Source organism: Anser cygnoides, chromosome 1 (assembly GCF_040182565.1).
Source record: "Anser cygnoides isolate HZ-2024a breed goose chromosome 1, Taihu_goose_T2T_genome, whole genome shotgun sequence".
Lineage (NCBI taxonomy): Eukaryota > Metazoa > Chordata > Aves > Anseriformes > Anatidae > Anser > Anser cygnoides.
The window spans coordinates 259,189-278,173 of NC_089873.1; the positions used below are offsets into that span (position 1 = coordinate 259,189).

The 18,985-nt window shown below is 55.0% G+C and overlaps 1 protein-coding gene across 4 annotated transcripts in view; it reads left to right on the top strand.

Annotated features, from left to right (window-relative positions):
* The window catches only part of SHANK3 (SH3 and multiple ankyrin repeat domains 3), a 390,143-nt gene that overhangs the window by 16,716 nt on the left and 354,442 nt on the right, over positions 1-18,985 (top strand). For all 4 annotated transcript variants that reach the window (XM_066992893.1, XM_066992848.1, XM_066992765.1 and 1 more), the window contains exon 3: positions 5,409-5,697. In XM_066992893.1, the coding sequence (XP_066848994.1) occupies positions 5,446-5,697 (252 nt within the window). In that variant the 5' untranslated portion in view covers positions 5,409-5,445. The remainder of the gene's footprint in view (positions 1-5,408; positions 5,698-18,985) is intronic.

Here is an 18,985-nt window from a genome sequence, read left to right on the forward strand (position 1 = left end):
GTGTTGCTGGGCATGAGAGTGGAGGTGAAGCCTGAGCAGTGCTGAAAGCCTTGCTGTGCATGGGAAAGCAGGCACTGGAATGGGAGGAAATTTAACTATGATTCAGCCAGGGGGAGCCTGCCCATCCCAGGCAGGCCTCATTGCTAGCTACAGTAGACTGGTGTTTGCAGGTTTCTGCCAGTCGGTTTGGCTGGGCAGAAGTTAATTCCTTCAGGTGTCTGGCCATGATTCCTGGATGGCCAACAAGCCCTGCAGAGGAAGGCTCAGGTGGTTCCACTTTGTGCCCGTGCTGAGATGTGTAAGTGCTCCCTTGGTGTGGAGAGGTAGCTGCTGATGCTGTTGAGATGTCAGCTGCTATTATCCTGGTTTCGCTTCTTGCGCTCCCTAGCACACTGTTTGAATCTGTGGGACTGCTGCATGGGCCGGAGCTGAGACCTCTCTGTGGTGCATGGGGGGGTGACAACGGCTTTGAAGCCCAGCAAGGCATGAGCCATGCAGAGGGCTCCTTTGGAGGTGCATTGCTTTGTGTCCCTGAGTGTGACTCCAGCCAGTGACTGGTGCAGTCCCTGGGACTGGGACCCCACATGTGCTGGGGCCCCTCATGAATCTGCCATTGTCCCAAGTGCTGCAGCCCCGTGTCTCTGGGTTAGGGGTCTGCCATGCAAGAGGAGACCGCATAAGCAGCACTTTTTTAGCCTGCAAACAGGCTAAAGTTGTAGTGTGGCTCGAGTTGCTGTCTGTGATGTATATAAATACTTACATAAACAGGGGAGGGGAGAAGAGCTGTGCAGGCTAGCAGACAATGCTGACGCAGGAATAGGGTAAACTAGCCATGCTTGTGTGGGCTAGAAATTAGGCCATTGCTAACCATAACAGCAATGAAAGGTCTGAAACAGCTTTCCAGGAAGAGGAGAGAAGGTGAGAGGAGGCCTGGAGGAAAGCGTTTGGAAAGAGGGTTTCAGAGTTGGTGCCAGTGTGTGCCAGCCCTAGCCCTGAGGACAGGGAGAGCCCTCCCTCAGCCTAGCACTGGGCAGCTGTGGCCCTGCAGGGAGCTGGGCTCTTGTCCCAGGCTGCAGGACCTGGTGCTGACTGACAGCGGGCCTGGGTCTTTGCAGCCCTCCCTGGGCTCCTCTGGCAACCACTGCTCACCCTGCCAGCTGGGCGGGGGGACAGCAACTGCCCGGCTCCCTGGAGGTGCCACTGGAGCAGCCCATTGCCCCATCCCAGGAGCGGTCTGGGCTGCACCCCCTGCTGTCCTGTGCCCTGTTTTCCCCTTCCTGCCCTTCCCATGCCCTGAGGCCGCTTGTTTTCTTCAGCCCTTGCTGGGTCCCACTGCTGTGCCAAGGCTGGGCATTCTCCAGGGCCCTCCTTGGAGAGCAAGGGTGATGCAGGGGGCCAGAGCTCTTGGGGGAGTAACAGTGACAACGTCAGAGCGGTGCTCAGCAGCACGGCCTGGGAGAGTCCCAGTGGCACGGTTGCCCTTGGTGGTGGGATGTGTAAGTGGTGGCAGGGGCAGTACTTCAGATTGTGACATTGAGAGTGATGGAGAGGGGCTGGTGATTAGGGAACACTGTTCCTCTCAGGAAAAGAAGTGAAGGTAGCTGCACTTCACAACCTCTTGGCAGGGCTGTTGCAGAGTATTTGGGAGTCCAAATAAAAGGCTCTGTTCCGAACGTCATCTTTGGTGCTCCTGCTGACACGTGGGAAGCTCTACTATGCTGGTGAGGAGTGACTTTCTTTGACAGAAGCATTACTGATTTGTTCCTGTCACTATAAAATCTTCCTGGAAGATTTTATAACTCTCTTTGATGATTTTTCATCAATTTTTCCTGGTGTTGGAATAAGACTCTTCGGATTATAATTTCTAAGATACTCAATTTATATCTTTTTTTCAAGATAAGTGATTTTTTTTTTTTTCGGCAGAGAAGTTGATTTAATAAGAGAAAATGAATGTGAATGACTCTGCAAGTCTGTAATGGAGTTCAGGGGTGGGGGTGGCCAACACATTTTTCCAGTCATTCACAGTTGTATCTGAAACATCACTGGGAACTAATGAGGTACCAGAAGATTGGAATAAAAAGCAAGAATAATCCTGACAATTACCATCTGGAGCATTTAATTTCTCCCTCTATTGAAATAACAAGACAGAAAAAGAGGAAAGAAATAAAATAATTGAACAGCAATAATCGAACAGAGCTATAGCAGCGAATGACAGGCACTGGCTGAGATGAGTACTGCTGCAGGGCAGGTGGAGGGAGATTTGCCACTGAGGGGCCACAAGCTGGAGCTGCTTGCTCTGTGTTCAGCCCTTGTCTGCATTCAGGCCTGACGGAGCTGCTGGCAGAGCCCGTCCATCCCCTGCGTGCATCTGGTGATGCATTGCCCTGCTGCTGGCTGCTGGCCGCTGGCCTCAGGAGCAGCCCCTCCGCTTGCCCATCCTGACCCTGCAGGTGGCACAGCCTCCTCTGTGCAGACCGGTGTCCCCCAGCCCCACTTCCCCTGCCGCAGATACCAAGGTCTCGGGCACTGTCTCTGGGCTGTTTGTGGGTTGTGCCAATTCCACCATGAGTCTGCAGGGTCCCTATCCCTGCTGCTGCTTGGTGCCTGTCCCGCCTGGGACTTACGCTGCGGGGCACTGAGCTCTGCCGGGGCCAGCCATGCCCTGCGTCTCCTGGCCCTGCAGTGTCCCCTGTGCTGGGCAGCAAGCGTGTGGGGACAGGCCAGCCCCCGGGGCTCTCCCCAAGGACCAAGACGCTGCACAGGAGTGGGGCTGCTGGTGCCCAACCAGGAGCAGTGCCGTGGACCCATGCTTGCATGGTTGTAGGTTTCTCCTCCTGGCCTCCAGCTGCTCCTCAGTGCTTCTGCCACGTGCAGCCACAGCTGCTGGCTTCCCAGCTCTGGCTTCTCTGCTTCCTGCTCTGCCCTTTGTTCCACAGACAGTTTTGCCTGCTCCCTTCCTGGCCACTCTTACTCCTTTGTCTTCTGAGCTGCCAGAGATCTCAGCTGGGGCTTGCTTCTCGGCTGCTTGTGACTCACGGCCATTTCATCCACTTCCTCCCCTTGGTAGCCCCACCTTGTCCCCTGTGACCCTGATTCAAGGCTGAAGAGCCTAGCCTGAAGCCCTTCACTTTTGCATTTTCTGCTGAAAAGCCTTTGTCCCAGACCCGTGCTCTGCTCAGTGCTGGCATTTTCTCCAAAGCTCTGCCGTTTCAATGTGCCTTTACCCAGGGCCTGGACAGACCCCAGATGGGGAGCACGGGTGCTTTCCAGCACTCCAGCCTCTCCTCTTGTCCCAGTTCCCTGCCAGGGTGCTGTTCCCAGGCCACAGGGAGCACACAGCAGGAGAGGTGCTGTTGCATAGGCAGTCCCCCTTGTGACGTTTTAGGCTTTCTGTGGTGCTGGGCAAGAACGTATTGTCACACCTTAGAAAGGGGCTGGTTAGGGATGACTGAAACTTACGTTACTGTGTGCTCCCATGCAGGTGCACAGGCTTGACCCATGCCAGGGCAACATTGGGAGTCCAGGGGTGAGGGGAGCCGTGACTGCAAGGGAAGCTGCTGACCCTCTGCTCCTTGCCCTGGCAGGCAGCAGCGTACAGTCAGGACCTGCAGATCTCTTGCACAGGTGTGCAGGTGTGGGAAGGAAAGGAGGAGCTCAGAGACTGGCCAGTTGCTCCTGGGATGCTCTTGTTTGTCATCATCAACCCATGATTTCAGTTTTGGGGTTAGTGCCATGGAGTTGCACGGGTCTGCAGATGCAGCCTTCTCTGTCTGTCTTGCTTTCTCTACTGGTGCAGGACATTCGCAGCAGATGCTGCTCCATCTGGGAGAGTTGCTTGAGGCCAGGCTGCCTGTCAAGAGTCAGGCTCTCCCTGATGCCTGCCTTGTTGCAGTCCCTTGGCCTCAGGGTGGGAGGGCTGAAGGAAGCACCATTAGTCATTTCCTGGACAGATCCAGGCCATACCGTAAATCTCTCCAGCTCTCAGTGGTTTGGGGGCTATTTCTGTTTGAGGATTGTCATGTAGATTAAAGCTTTGAATCCCGGCCAGTGATGGACCGGACGTAGCCCCATGCACAGTCCTGCAGAGCTCAGCCCAGCATCCCATCTGCTCTTGGCAGGACAGTTGCTGGCCTGTCCCTGCCTGGGAGCAAGGACTTGACCTGCCAGGCAGGCAGGGTCCTCCTGTCTCTAGTTCTCACTGGCAGACGGACTGGCAAAAATAGCAGCCTGTGGCAGTGGCCAGTCGTGTCTGCTCTGTGAGCTGGAGCTAACAGTAGCTGTGCCTGCCACCACTCCACCATGTGCACGTGCTTCTCTGACCGAGGCAGGTTCCTGGGGGGGAACTGGCCATCCATCCTCCCACTCCCAAAACCTTGGCACGAGGTCAATGGCACAAGAATCCTGTTGTCCAAACACAGACCAGTTTGGGGAGCCCCTGGCAGATGGCCCCTGTTCACTGCCTGATGAGCTGGTGGAGATGCTGCTGGAGGCTGGACCCCAAGGGCCAATCTGGCTGTTGGCGGGTGTGCACAGCCACATCGTGAGTGGTGACAGCCCCTGAGCAGGAGTCTCGGAGACCTCAGAGAGGGCAGCATTTAAGTACCTGCAGGATGAAGTTTGCAGGGCAAGAACCAAGACCTTTCCCTATAAAACCCTGAGATGGGCAAAGTGCGGAGCCCTCCATGAGTTGCAGCTGCTTGTATTGCTGATGTCCAGCCTCCCTCATTACTCCCCGCTTGAAGATGCGGAAAGAGCCAGGCAGGCCCTCCAGATATGCTGCGCTCTGGGGCCTGGGCAGGGTGTGTGGTGGTAGTTGGCCCCTGCTGGGAGGAGGCCGCCTGTGGGGATCCCTGCGTGCGGTGGGGCATCTCTGTAGGGTCCCTGAGATGGGGATTCCCATCTGAGGTGGGGGTGGTCCTACGCAAGGCCCTTGGCATGAAGATCCATGTTGGGGGGATGCCCCCATGAGGTCCCTGCAGTGGAGCTACCTGTGGGGGGGGGTGAGTCTGCAAGATTCCTGCGTGGTGGGTTGGGGGTTCCCCGGTACAAGTGTCCTTTAATAGGTCCCCGAGGGGGTGCCTGTGTGGAGCGTGGGGCTCTTCTGCAAGGTCCCTGACACAAGGATTATTGTTGGGGGTGTCCCCACACGATTCCTGCATGGTGGGGTTGGTTCCCCAGCGAGGGCCTCTAGATGGGACTCCCTGTGTGGGACGGGTGCGGGTCCCTGCATGGGGTGCCTGTGTGTGGTGTGGGGGTCCCCGCTGGGAGCCCTGTCGGGGGGCCCACGAGGTCCCTTTGCGGAGGTTGGGGTGCTCTGGTGGAGGGTCCGTGGGGGCGGGGGGCGCGAGGTCCCTCCGGGGGTGCCCTCGTGGTCCCCGCCGGCCGCGCTCACCGCTCGTCTCCCGCAGGGCCCCCGGTGCCGGTGCCGGCCGCGCCGCACGGAGCATGCCTCTGAGCCCCGCCGGCAGCAAGCATGAGAGCCCGGAGTCGCCGCCGCCAGAGCCGCCGCCGCCGCCGGAGCGACAGCCCCGCGCCGCCGGGGAGCCGGGCGCCGGCCTGCGGGAGGAGACGCGGCTCGACCCGGCCCGGGGCCCCGGCGGGCCCCGCTCCCCCAAGCTGGCGGCCCCGGCGCGCATGGAGGAGCCCGCGCCCGGCGCCATCGTCGTCCGCATCGGCATCCCCGACCTCCAGCAGACGGTGAGTGCGCGCCCGGCCCCGACCCGCGCCCCGACCGGCCCCGGCCCCGGCCCCGGCCCCGGCCCCGGCCCCGGCCCCGGCCCCGACTCCCAGCCCAGCGCCGACCGGCGAGAGCCGCCGCCTCCGCGCCCCGGCGCCGCCCGGCACCGCCCGGCAAACTTCGCTCTGCCGCGGGCGGGGGCTTGGCCGGCCACGGCTCCGGCAGGACGGCTCCCCGTGGCCCGGCTCCCCGCGGCCCGGCTCCCCGCCGCCCCTGCTGCCGGTGCCCCGCAGAGCCCCCGCTCCCGGTGTCCCGCGGCGGGACTGCGGCGCTGCCTCTCGGGGCCCATCCCCGCCGGGGCGCTCCGGAGCGCCCGGGGCCGGTAGCGCGGCGGGGCCGGGCTGCGCTGTGCCGCCTGCCCGGGCGTGGGGGCACCGGGGCTGGGGGTAGAGCGGGGCGCAGCGCAGGAGGCTTCAGCACCAGCACCGGTACCTGTACCGGCACCGGCTCCGGAACCGGCTCTGGCTCTGGCACCGCTACTGGCTGGGTGCCGCGGGAGCGTGGAGCTGCAGCGCAGCGCTGGGAAAGGTGATGGCTGCTGGTGAGCCAGCGGTGCGGGCGGTGTGCGTGTGCAGCGGGGCCGCAAGCCAGGTGTGAGCGTGCATGAGTGGCGAATGGACGTAGATGTGACCGCGGCAGGTTTGAGGTGTCCAGCCTGGGTGCAGTGCAGCCATGGTGTGTGCTGGGTGCCCCAGTGTGGGCACAGCGGTGCAGTGGTGACGGTGCCGCAGGCGGGACATGTGTCTGTTGCTCGCCAGGAGCTGATGTGTGACACAGGAGGGCACTGGGCATCGCGGCATGTCAGCTGGGGTGGCTGTGAAGTGGAGCAGCACGTGGGGCGCAGGCGGTAGTTGGCACGCAGCACATTTGGTGTCCGGCAGGCAGTGTGCTGTGGGGAGCGGCTGTGACTGACCAGGGCGGTGTTGGGGTCACCTGGGGGCAAGTGCTTGGAGGCTGAGTCTGGTCAGGGCAGGAAGAAAGTTCACCGAAGGACTGCAATATCCATGGTTCTGATGAAGGGTGCTTGTTAGGGTGCTGTGCTGAGAGCAGTAGCTTGCCTGGGAAGGGATGGGCTGGGAGGTGCAGGGAGCCCAAGCTCAGGGTTGAGATGCTGTGGGCAGGAGAAGGGTGTCCTTGGGGGTGAGGCTGGGGGAGGTAAGGAGGCAGAGGGGACTGGGGCAAGCAGAGCATTGCTGCATGGGTGTGCAGGTTACTAAGGGATGTGAGACCGCTCCTGTTTGGTGGGGAGAGTCCCCTTTTGGAGAGCAGTGTGGGGGTCCTGCCTGGAGCCGGAGGGGCAGCAGCAGGGGCCAAGAAGCTCATGAGAGAATGGTGGTGTTGTGGCTGGGGCCAAGGTGCTGGCATGTTTGCCAGCACAGGCTCACAGGCACTGTGGAGTGGCAGAGGAAGGTGAGGCCACACTGCTTTTAGCGTCGAAGAACTGGATAGACAGTCTGCTCTGGAGAGGAGAGTCCTTGTGCTATGGGAGGGCTTCACTCTGCTCGCTACTGCCTCAGCCTTGCTGCAGCTGTGAGCAAGGCTGTCAGGGACATGAAGTTTGCCTCTTCCCTTCTCCACTGTGTTAGCCCTGACACATCAGGACTTCTTACTTCGGCTCCAGCCCCCCCCATTCCCAAGCAGATGCGAGGACCCAGGTCCCATCCTGCTCCAGCCCTCACCGCAGACCTCATTGTGTGATGCAGAGTGGGACAGAGCCCGAGGACTGTCAGTGAGGACACTCTGCAGTTTGCAGTGGTGTCCACCTCTCCACTTCTCTGTTCCTTGGGCACAGCTCCATATTTCCCTTCCCCATCATAGGCATTTGGGTCATGTTCCTCCCCATGGTCGGAGGGTGCTGCACTGGCCCTCGACAGCTCATGCTCCCCCTGGTGTTTCTGGTAGTGAGAGGGCATTGCCACCTGCTTTGTCTCCTGGCTTGGGCTCTCTCCAGGTCTCTGTGGTGCATGTGGTCAGTTTGTGGCAGTTCCTGACCTGGGTGCAGCAGCAATGTTGCGTACCCTGGCAATGCTGCAGCAAGGGAAGAGGAGACCTGAGGCGCAGGCATCTTCTCACAGATGTCCTTCCCCAGCTTTCTGTGTTCCGCCTGCCTGGCTCTGCCGTGGCATGGCCCTCCCTGGAGGCCTGGGTCCCATCTGGCTGGGAGGCTAGCACCAGCCCTGTGTAGGTTTGCAGGGGGTCAGTGTCTGCACCCCTGAGGGACCTTGCAGCCTGGATGTAGAAACCAGGGCTTGGTCTAAGGAGAGGGGAGGGTGTCCTGCAGGCTGGGATGGGACACAGGATTTTGGTGGCACCTGTGGGAGGGGCAGCCAAGTGCTGACCCTATAAAGGGGCCACTTTTGACCTCCTCTGACCTCCATCTCCTCTCTGGACCTCTACAGAGGCTGGGTTGCGCTGGGCCATGGGGCATCAGGGATCAACCAGAAAGGAGAGGGTTTCTTCCCTGGTTACTCTAGGGAGAGGGCAAATATGAGAAGGATGGGATGCTAGCAGGGATCACTGGTCTCCGCAGGACCATGGTGCTGACAGCAGGCTTGTGTGACAGAGGGATTTTGCTGATTGACCTCCAGGCCTGAACACTCCAAGGTGATCCCATAGCCTCCTTGCACAGGAGCTTCTGAGCATGTGGTCTGGTGTGGCAGCCACAGCCTGTGGCTGATGAGCCATGGGCTTTTCAATAACAAGCTCTGCTCTAAGGTGGGGATTGTCTCTTTCAGGATCTTCAGTGCACAGCTTTTCAGTATCAAGTCAGACTCCATTAGCTGCCATTGGACTTCAGCCGGACAAAGTGCACTTTATTCAAGTTCACGTCTCTTGTCAGGGATGGAGCCTACAGGTGGGCTTTTAGACAGTGAAGTGGCTGACTTTTCAAGTCAAGCTTCCCAACTTTCTTGGATTCATCTCCAAGCCTCTTTTAGGTTCCTTTGCAACTCTATCACAATCGTTATTCGGCTGAAAGCCTTTGAATTCCCTGTTAGTGGTTTCCATTGTTAGGTGCAAATCTCCACCTGAGGTGGTGATCTGGAAAGGTACTCTCTTCAGGCACATTGCTGTTTACTCCTAATGATGGGTCAGCACTTCGAGTTAAATAGTCTGGGCAAGCTGCACTAGCTCTGAGCTCGAGGAAGAGAGGTTAAGCTGCCCTATAACCATACAAACAGCTGGAGAAATGGACCCTGGGGGACAGGAGGGTCAGGACACTTTGCAAGATGTTCTCTGACTCTGCACAGACAAATCCAGCTGCAGAGAGCAGGTAGAGATGGGGCAGAGGGAAAGGTCCTCCTGCAGTACCGAAACCAGGGGAGCTGCACTGGGATGGAAAGGGAGAACATAATTACTAAAAGGAGACTCCCCTTGTTGCAGTGCAGAAGAAGCTGGTGGCATTCCCTACCATGCAGGAGAAGAACTCTGCTGGAGCTGTAAACAGGCTATGAACCCCTCAGTGTGCTGACTGACAGAGTTTGCAAATGGCTCTGCTTTCTGAAGGGCAGAGATGCCACAGGGAGTTGCAGGTTTCCCAAAGTCTGTGGGTATGGGACAGCCCTGCAAGTGTCAGGGTGATGGGCTGATGGGAATGTGGGAGAGGATGGTGCTCAGCACTGCCGGCACCAGTGCTACTGCTCTGAGGAGTGCCCGGGGCCGTGGTCAGGAGCTGCATGGTGCCCTGCAGTTTTGGCCATCTTGTGTGCTGCAGGAAGGTCCTATGTCCTGCCCCTGGCAGTCAGCTTGCTGCTTAGCTGGGTATTTTTCATGGTGCCTCAAATTTCCTGTCCCCTGTTCCTCTCTGTGCGGCAGCTGAGGCCCTCAAGGCAAGTATGTCAGGAAGGGAAGGTTCTGCAGGATGGGAGCATCTTGTTGCTTCAGGAGTTTTGTGTCCTTGCCCCTTGCCCACCCTTCCCACTAGCAGTGTCCAAAGGACTTCCTAGCTCTGAGTTTCAGGGTTCCCTGTGCTGGGGGTTAAGTTCTTTGGGAAATGTCTCCCTCCTGCCCACCTCCTGTGGGGTCCACCGTGATGGGACCCTGGCTTCTGATCCTTCGCTCACTGGGCTGTGGGTGCCACGATCCTGCAAGCAGGCTTTGGGCACAGCAGCTGTGATGGGGGTGGCCAGTCTGATGGTACCCCTGGGGCAAGTGAATCCGGGTTATCTCAGGTCACTGGCCTGACAGCAGGTAGCAAGGACAATTAATGTGGGGGCTCGTGCTGAAGCATAGCCGGTGAGATGCTGGAGTACCTGTATCCTGTGGAAGGAGGTCCTGTAGGTGCCCAGGCAGCAGGGTCTGACATGTCCTTCTGTGCTGGCATCTGTCCTGCAGGAGGGCTCATGCCTCATGCAGGGCTTTATGGTATGTCAGGGACTGACGAGGAAAGGTCCCACAATGAAGAGCAGACAGTGGCCTCGGATATGTGGGGTCACCCAGCACTTGTAAGAGGCTGTTTGAGAGGCCAGGCATCTCTTTTCTGTGGAATGAAGTTGCTCATTCTCCTCCATGGCTGCAGAGAAGGCTCTGCTCTGGTCCCACTTCGCAATTGCTCTATACTCCAGGATAATATTTTCTGGCTTGTTATCTCCTTAATGCAAATGAGGGAAGAGCCTGAAAAACAGTGCAACAAAACATTGATTCTTCTGCTAAGCCAAGGGAAACCAAGGGATAAATTTTCCTATTATAAAAGAGAGAGAGGCAACATTTTCCTGAACTTCTGCTTAGCCAAGACTGATGGTAAGAAGGAAGACTGTGAAGAGGTGGTGTGGTGGGCCATTTGTTTGAGGTTTGATGCGAATTCAGTGTGCCAGGAGCATGTGAGAGCGAACGCAGGCCGTCCTGCAAGCATCACCAGCTCTGTCTCCGCAGCCTGGTGAGGCAGGGAGGTGGTGGCCCTGAGCTGCGGCTGGCTGAGCCGCCCACCACCCGACAGCAGCATGGGACTGTGCAAGCCCTGCCTGCGCCCGCAGGGAGGTTTGCTGCGGCCCTGCAGGGCATGATGCGGGGGCTGCGGGTGCCTCTGCTGCTGTGGTCTGGACACTGCAGAGGGGCCGTGTGACAAGGGACGCTGGTTCTGACCAGGTGGTTTGCAAAGGAGGGTTTTTGTGTCTTAAATAAGTGGCCTTTTCTGTAGAAAATGCCACTTGCTTCCTAAAAGAAAAGCAGAGAGGTGGCAGGGGATGTAGGAAATACCAGTGGACACATAGGAGCCGGGGAGTGCCACCACTCCACTGCTGCGTGCCATGTCCCCTGGTGATTGCCTGTGGCACAGGTGGGACTAAGAGAGGTAGGTGAAGAGGTGCTGCCGGTTTCCCCAAACTGGCATGAGAGCTATGGATGGACATTCAGCAGTTCGTGTGCAGTGGCTGTGGAGGCCATGGCAGTGCTGTGCTGGTGGGCACAGCAGCAGACCTGCCGGCAGCCTGCTCCAGTGTCCTGGACAAGCATGTCCCCCACATGCGCCGATTCCCTGCAGCTACCTGCAGGTGCCACATGCTAAGTGATGTGGTGCCAGCTGCAGGTGTTCAGAAGGCAGAACTGCTGAGTTTGTGGAAGAAATTGGTACAAAAAGGATGAATGAAACCACTCTTAACACTTGTTGTGGGTTAGTCCCATAGTCCCCAATCCAATAGTGAAAATCATAGTGAAAATCTGCTGGCATGTGTGCATTATATAAACTACTGTTCTAAATCTGTGTTGCTCCTGGTGTGTTGGCAGGTGTTGGCAGGACAATAAAAGCTTTCTGGGTCCAACCTGGCAGGGGTCTAGGGCAGCATTGTGCTCTGGGGCATCCCAGTCCCCTGCAGAGCCCTCCTAGCACCAGGGCTATAGCAGTTAAAGTACAGACTTTGGGTAGATCTGCTCTATATGCAATGTGATATGAGTCCATGCAGGGTACCGCTCAGTCGGAAAGAATCCCTTCTCACCATCAGCTGCTGCTGCACAGGAAAATACAAGAGGCTTCAGTCACATCAAAAGAGAAGGAAGAACTGCCTGGTTGGTGGTGCAGTCTTTGAGCAACAGTGCGCAGTGGTGTAATTAAGGACTGCATGGTGCTGTGCTCATGAGGGGGCAGAGCCAACACAGTCCACATGCAGTGAATGCCAGTGGACAGTGTGGCTAGCAAGTGCTACTGTCCTCGCCAGCACCAGGGACCGTCTTCTGGTGGTCTGACACTTGTTGGGATGCTCAGGATGCTGCCAGCTGCCTGTTGTGTGCCATTCCTCTGTAGGGCCGTGACTGGGGAGCAGCCCTGTCCGCAGCATGGAGTGGGTGGACAGGAGCGAGCAGGGCGCTGCAACCCAATGGGGCTTAGCAGACCCACAGGAGTGTAGGGCTGCTGCACTGGGTCCATGTGCCGTTGAGGGGGTGCAGACAACCCCAGCATTTCGCTGTCCCAGTGCACACCTCCAGGTGCTGTCCCGCTGCCTGCTCAGCTGCGGTGGGGTGGTACAGCGTGAGAGCTGGGCTGGTTGCAGCGGTGTCTGGAGTGGAGTTCCACGTGCTCGTGGTCCATGCTGCGATGGTGTTTCACCCCATGGGCCCATTTCATATGGGCAGGGAACTGATATGTTATGTGATGATTCCTGAGATAGTAATTTGTTTGGAGTTTGATAACCTGGAGAGCTCCCTTCCTCCTTCAACCCTGCTCCATTGTGAGCTGCTGGTGCACACTGGTGCTGGCCCTTGCATTGGCAGGGGGTGTAAGCATGGGCAAAGCAATGAGGAGGCTGGTGTGCAAGGCCCTGAGGATCTTTTAAAATTGGTAGAGCTTCTCCTCCTCATCTGCCTGCTCCTGCATTCATCCTGTGGCTGCTTATCCTCCAGGAACAGCCATTTCAACTCAGCTTTTGGCTGCGTATTGCTCTGTGGGAGAGGGTGGTGGAGACCCAGGATAAAATTATCCAAAACACCTACAAGATTTATGAGATTATAATCTATTTTTTAACAAGACAGAAGCATGCTCAAGCTGATTTTTTTTCTTTTTTCCTGAAATAGATGTGAATCGCAGGTCTGTATCATTAAAACATTTGAAAACCATACTGATTGCCCTAGTATTGTGGTAGGAGTGCTTTGGACATACGTGCCAGCCTCCTCTGGGGGCCCATAATACAGAAATAATCCTTGAAAAGTGCAGAAGTCCTCCAGCAGTCATCCAAGTCCCCTCTGTCTGCAGTATGCACTGGTGCTGGCTGTTGGAAGGTGCCTGGGTACATCCTATGGGAAAGGTACCTGGGTACATCCTATGGGAAAGTGTGTTCTGCTGCTGCCAGCGGGCAGTGCTGGCTACCCCCTGTATGTCCAGTTGCTACCATTGTTGTCAATACAGAGTGAAAAGGCACAGGTTTTCCACAACCATAGAACCACAGAACATCTTGGGTTGGAAGCGACCTTAAAGATCATATAGTTCCAGCCCCCTTACCACGGGCAGGGATGCCACCCACCAGATCAGGTTGCTCAGGGCCTCGTCCAACCTGGTCTTGAACACCTCCAGGGATGGGGCATCCACAACTTCTCTGGGTAACCTGTGCCAGTGCCTCACCACCCTCAGAGTAAAGAACTTATTCCTAACATTTTCACTGGAAGCAGGGAAAACTTGTTCCAAGGAATCACGGCTCAGCACATCACATAAAAAATGTATATGTAGAGATAAGAGCCGCTTGCAGGTGAGTGGTACTTAGGAAGTGGCTAACTATCAGAGAGCTGGAGCTTATTGAAATAGCTCAGAAAAATCTGGAGGAATGGCAGTGTTCAGCTGATGAGGCTTCCACCTGGAGATTTCCAAGGGTTTTTCTTCTCCATTGTGTGCTGGGAACTCTCTTTCTTTCCCTTTTTAAATCATGTTAAAACCAGACCAAGGAGCTGCTGTAGGTTAAAATAACATTTTTCCTCCACTGGCTCTAGCCTGCAGCAGCTTCCCTCGTCAGGTCCATGCGCACTATTGGAGCCGAGGGAGGAGATGGCAGCAGCATTTTTGACTTTGACAAGTCTGCAAACAGTGTCCTTGGCGCGGAAAGTCCTTTCTCTGTCTTCTGGGTACTGTTCCGTTGGGTCTGGTGTATTGCCACTGTCAGAAACAGCGACAGCTCCTTCTAGCCCTACAATCGCTTTTGCTGCCCAGGGCTATGGGGCAGGTCTGGAGGCCAGGATGTGTGCAGCTGTGCTCAGGTCTTCATGCCGGCTGTGCAGCACCAGCAACGCCGTGTGAGCTCCTGGCAGCACGGATGGCACTGGCCGTGTGCTAATTAGCTATTTAAATATATACCCACCCACACCACGCTCTATTTAGGTCCTTACTTGCTGTCACAAAGCAGGGATAAAAAGCACAAAATCAGGTTTGAGCGTTGTAGATTCTCCCAGGTCATTTTAAACTGAAATAATGAAAAGGTCTTTCTTGACCTGAAAGGGACAACTCCCACCCCCTGAAGGGCTGAGGATTCATCTCGTGTGTCCCAAGGCCTCACAGGAGCCCTTTCCTGCGGTTTTCTTTGTGGTGTGGAGCTGGTGGAGATGGTCTGTGCATTGGCTGCTTTCTGCAGCTGCTTGTCAGAGATGGAGAAGGAGAGGAAGAGAGGGCAAGGAAAGTGGGGCTGGCACTGCATCTGCTCCTGCCAGAGGGGTGAGAGTGTAGGTGGCCCTGGGCAGGAGCGTGGCCACCAGCCATGCAATGTGACCACGCCAGCCCCTGGCTCCTGGGCTCACAAGCTCATCTCCTCTGCCCAGTGCCTGGCTTCTCACTCCTCTCGCAATACCACGCAGCACCTAAAAATTCTTGTTTCCATGCTCCATCTCGGCTATGTGCGCAGTGCAGAAAAAAAATAAAAAATAGCAGAACTTTGATGTTGCAAAGGGAAGATCTGGAGGTCAGGAAATGACCTCCTGAATGGCCTAAACCTGCTCTTAAAACTTTGATCCTTGGCCAAAGCATCTGCTTTCTGCTGTTGTAAAAATCTCTAGATGTCAATAGTTGTATTGGATTTTCAACCCTTTTATGGAAGAATCAAACCACTTATGCACATGCTTTGAGATGCTTTTTGATTACAAGCTGCACATTGTTTTTCCATAGGAACCCAGCTTCTTTCAGATTGGATTAATAGTGCTCAATGAATGAGACAGCTGTTCAGCTTTTATTAATCTTTCTTATTCACTCTGCAGCCCTATGCTTCACTCACTGTATGCTGCCGAATGCTGCACCAAACATGACATACTTTGAAGTCTCCTTGTAGCTTTTTTTTTTTGCATTTATTTTCCTAACACAAACATTAAAGCATTCTGCTAGTATCCAGACAGTAGGATTTACAGAGGGGACTGGGATTATCAGTATAACAAACCATAAGGTTTTGTCCGGTGTTCTGTTATACCGTGCTGAGTAGCTGGGGGTTTGCTACGGCATCGCAGCTGGCCAGCCCGTCTTCCAGTGCAGTGCTTGTGTAAGGCAAGGAGCCCACCTGCTCCCTTGGGATGTGCCAGTTTTCCCCAGCCACCAAGGGGAATGAGGAGCAGGTGGCGGCCAGCCTTGTACAATCATTAATATGGGTCGCATACCTCAGCAAGAGCACTGTGGTTCAGGCTGCAGTTTAGTAGTTAATACTAAACCCGTTGGCCCGGGCTGATGGAGCTGACCCTGGAGCCTGCACGGGGAGCAGGGCAGAGCGCAGGTCCCTGTCCTGCGGGGCCGCCCCTTCTTTGCCCATGGGATGTGCAGCGCGGTGGTGCCTGGGTGTAACGGGAAGGGGAGAGGTGCACCTGGGCTGGGGTCCGCAGAGCCTGACATGGGGACTGCTGGCTGTGCTGCTGTGAGGGGAGCCGGCAGCCAGACCTCGCCTGCCCGCAGGGACGGGCTGTGGGGTAGCGGCTCATCTCCGGCCGCTGCAGCTCAGGTCCCCGAGCGAGGCTCCTGACCCACGGGGCTCTCAGTCAGTGCACATCCAAGGAGGGCTCTCAGAGAAGCCCTTAGCTGAGCGTATGAAACTAGTTTACTTACTAAACCAACCTTAACCATAAATCAGTGAACATGTTTTATTCCTCCCAGCTTATGCAGCTGGGTCAGTTCACAGGGGAGCAGATCCAAAAGTGAGGAACCAGGTGGAGGTTTAGCAAGCAGAGGAGAACTCGCTTTTTGCCTCTAATCCAGAAATAAAAGTCCTTTCAAGTGGGTGAGACCTACCAGTGCTGAGATCTTGATGAATGTGAAGAAACAGTTCATTTAAGTAACTATAGATGAAAGTCCCTTTTTATGGCCATTGTTTGTAAGTGCAAGGGATATTTTGGTTACTTTTTGGCATTTCCAATGAATCCAGTACAGGTAGTGTAGGGTAGCTTATTTAATTTGTTAGTACTCAGAAATATTTTAAAATGCTAAATGAATATTTTATTGCCAGTTTTTATTGTAGGCCACTTTGATTTAAATCACAAGTAAAAAATTACTCATCCTCTATTAAGTAAGAAAAATGCTTCTCACTCTTTTCTAAAATATTAGGATAAAAATAAAAAAATTGAATGTATACTTTACATTGTAATTGCTTAAATAGATGCATAGAGTTACCATGTATCTACTTAGGAAGAAGCACTTCTGGTTGTAAAGTCTATATTAAATCGCAAATTAATCTAATGTAATGGCTATGAATTGATCCGACTCAGCTTTTCTTTAGGAAAATGGTGGAATGCAGAACAACATCAGACTCATTTATTTATAACCAGATTTTCTGCCAGCTGATTTATCATGGTTAAAATCGGTGATCACTTTGACTTAAATCAATCTACTTTACTTTATTATGTGTGTGGAGGGAGGCTTTTCCCTGAAGCAGGAGAGCTTTGGGTCACTGCTTTGTGGCTGTGGCTGTGGTTGGTTATTTTGGGGGCTGGGAAATTTAGCTGCCAAGCGTGCAACACCCTTTGGGACACCACGGGTGAATTATTTGATGAGTTGTTTTGAGTAAATGCAATTTATTTGCATAAAACTCTTGAAACTTGATTTAAAGAAAGCCATGTAAATATGCATCCATTCACTAGCGCAACGAACTCAGCCCTTCTGTCAGCAGGGAAGCAGTAAGCATTCCCTGTATCCTGCTCTGCAAACATTTCACGGCCCTGATGGAGGGCAGTGGGGAAAGGGGAGCCTTCCCTAGGAGCAGAGGGGCATGCCAGGCTGCGTGGCCGGGTGAGTGCAGGCCCCTTGCTCTTGTGAAGCCAGCTGGCCATGGTGCAAAGGCTGCATCCCGTGTTTTGTTCTTGGTGGCAGGCATGGCTGGCACAAGTGTGGTGAGGGCTGGTGGGCGCTGCGGTAGCTGGGCTGGCTCCCCATGTGGACCCCCGTGCCATGGGTGTCCAAACCTCTGCTGCAGTGGCTGGAGAAGGATATGGGCCATGCGGAGCTGGGCAGGCACAAGGTGAGGACCCTTGTCCCATCGCTTGCAGGGCAGCTCAGCAGAGCCAGCGGCATCCCCGGTGCTCCCCAACTATGCCTGCCATGCCAGTGGGTGCTGCTCAGATCCAGTCTTCCTCTCCAGTTAACTGCTTCTCCCAGAATTGTTCAGAAAAGGTTTAAACACTGAAGTTACTAGCAAGACACGTGCCTCCACCTTGTACCTACATTCTGAGTTTGAGTCCTTCCCTTCAGTCAGAGTGGGACTTATAGGTGAGAATGGTGCTGGTGGCATCCCAGCACTGCTGTAGGCTGATGCACCAGCAGTCCTGGTGTGACAATGCCACTGCACAACAAGGAGGAGGAGAGGGCAAGGCGGGTGACTGGATCTCACAGTACTGAGCATCGCTGGTCACTGTGACACCCATTTATTCCATTTCACCAGGAGAGGATGTGGGGGCATGGGTGAAATGTTTTACTGGAACTGGGCATCCACGTCTCATTCCTGTCTTCAGTGATGCTCTTTAGCTATCAGAGAGCTTGTTTGTAAAATGGGTCAATAGTGGTTGCCTTACCCAAAGGTTTAGGATGTGCCCTTCACCGTTAAAGAGCTGGTGCCAAAAGCGGTGTTAAGCATCATCAGTGCAAGAGCTGAGGCAAAGAGTCACAGCTCCTCCCTGGAGGCTCAGAGATAGTGATGGTGGAGATGTTTCACGGTGGAGAGATTTCATTCTTGCACATTAGGATCACTCTGGGGTCTCCTACACCCTTGGATAATTTGGTGATGCTCCTCCCCATTCCTGTCCAACACCAGAGCCAGCTTTGTGGAAGGCAGGGTTGTTTCTCCGGCTACTCCCTTCCCAACTCCCGCAGACAGGTTGTGAAAGCCTTCGCTGCTGGAGCAAGGCTGGAGGTGGGGAGGTGCAAGCGCTGCAGCCTGAGGGGCTGGGACAGGTTTTAGCAAGGGGCTTGACACAGCATGAGCTGCACCCCGCTCACAGACCAGCTGCGGTGGCTGAAGTAGAAATGTTCCTCACTGTTGCTTTTTCTGCTTAACAAGAGAAAAACTCCTTTCTTGCTATGTCTCTGCCTTTGGTCTGTTTGGCAACTGCTGCTTTGCTGGCTCCCTGTCCCACATCTTTGCTTTCAGGGCAGAATGTGCCTGGAGAAGGAGCAGCCACTGCGCCCATGGGCTGATGCTGGGAGGTGTGGTGGGGCTGCTGGGGCTGGGGCTCGAGGCAAGGAGACCCAGTGGGCTGGCAGGCTATGGGAACTATGTACATTCTAGTGAAATACATGAAGGAAAACTTGGAGCAAGCAAGGCATTGAGGATATAACAGGTATATTTAGCTTGGACTAAACTGTCAAAGCAGGTATTTCTCTTGTCTTTCTGAGCTCTGTCCCCTGAACACTTGCATACTTGTAGTTGCCAGAGGTTTTGCAGCTTGAAGGTTCAGCCATAGCTTTGTGCTGGGAGCTGCAGGTTTGTTCACATCGAACACAGCGCAGGGCAGATTTCATGGATCCTCAGAGGGAAAGTGCTTGCAGAGCATCCTGCACTGGGAGCATGATCCTGCTTGGGCATGTGATGAGGAGCTCAGGAGCAGGCACAAGCTTGCACTGTCTACTTTTGGAAAGAAGACAAGAGGGCAGCCTTCCCTCTCTCCTTGCCTGTGCTTAGAGGGCAAAGTGAACATAATTGAGCCATAATTCACAGTTACTGGTAAGAAAGCATGGGCCACAGTATGAGAAGCGGTATTGGAGCTTTATATTACAGCTATCTCCAAGGGAGATTATTTTTATTAAAATCTGGGTTGATGGAAAATTCTGAGATTAGCTTCATTTTTAATGTATAGTTCTTTGTGGATCAGCCCCAAAAGAGT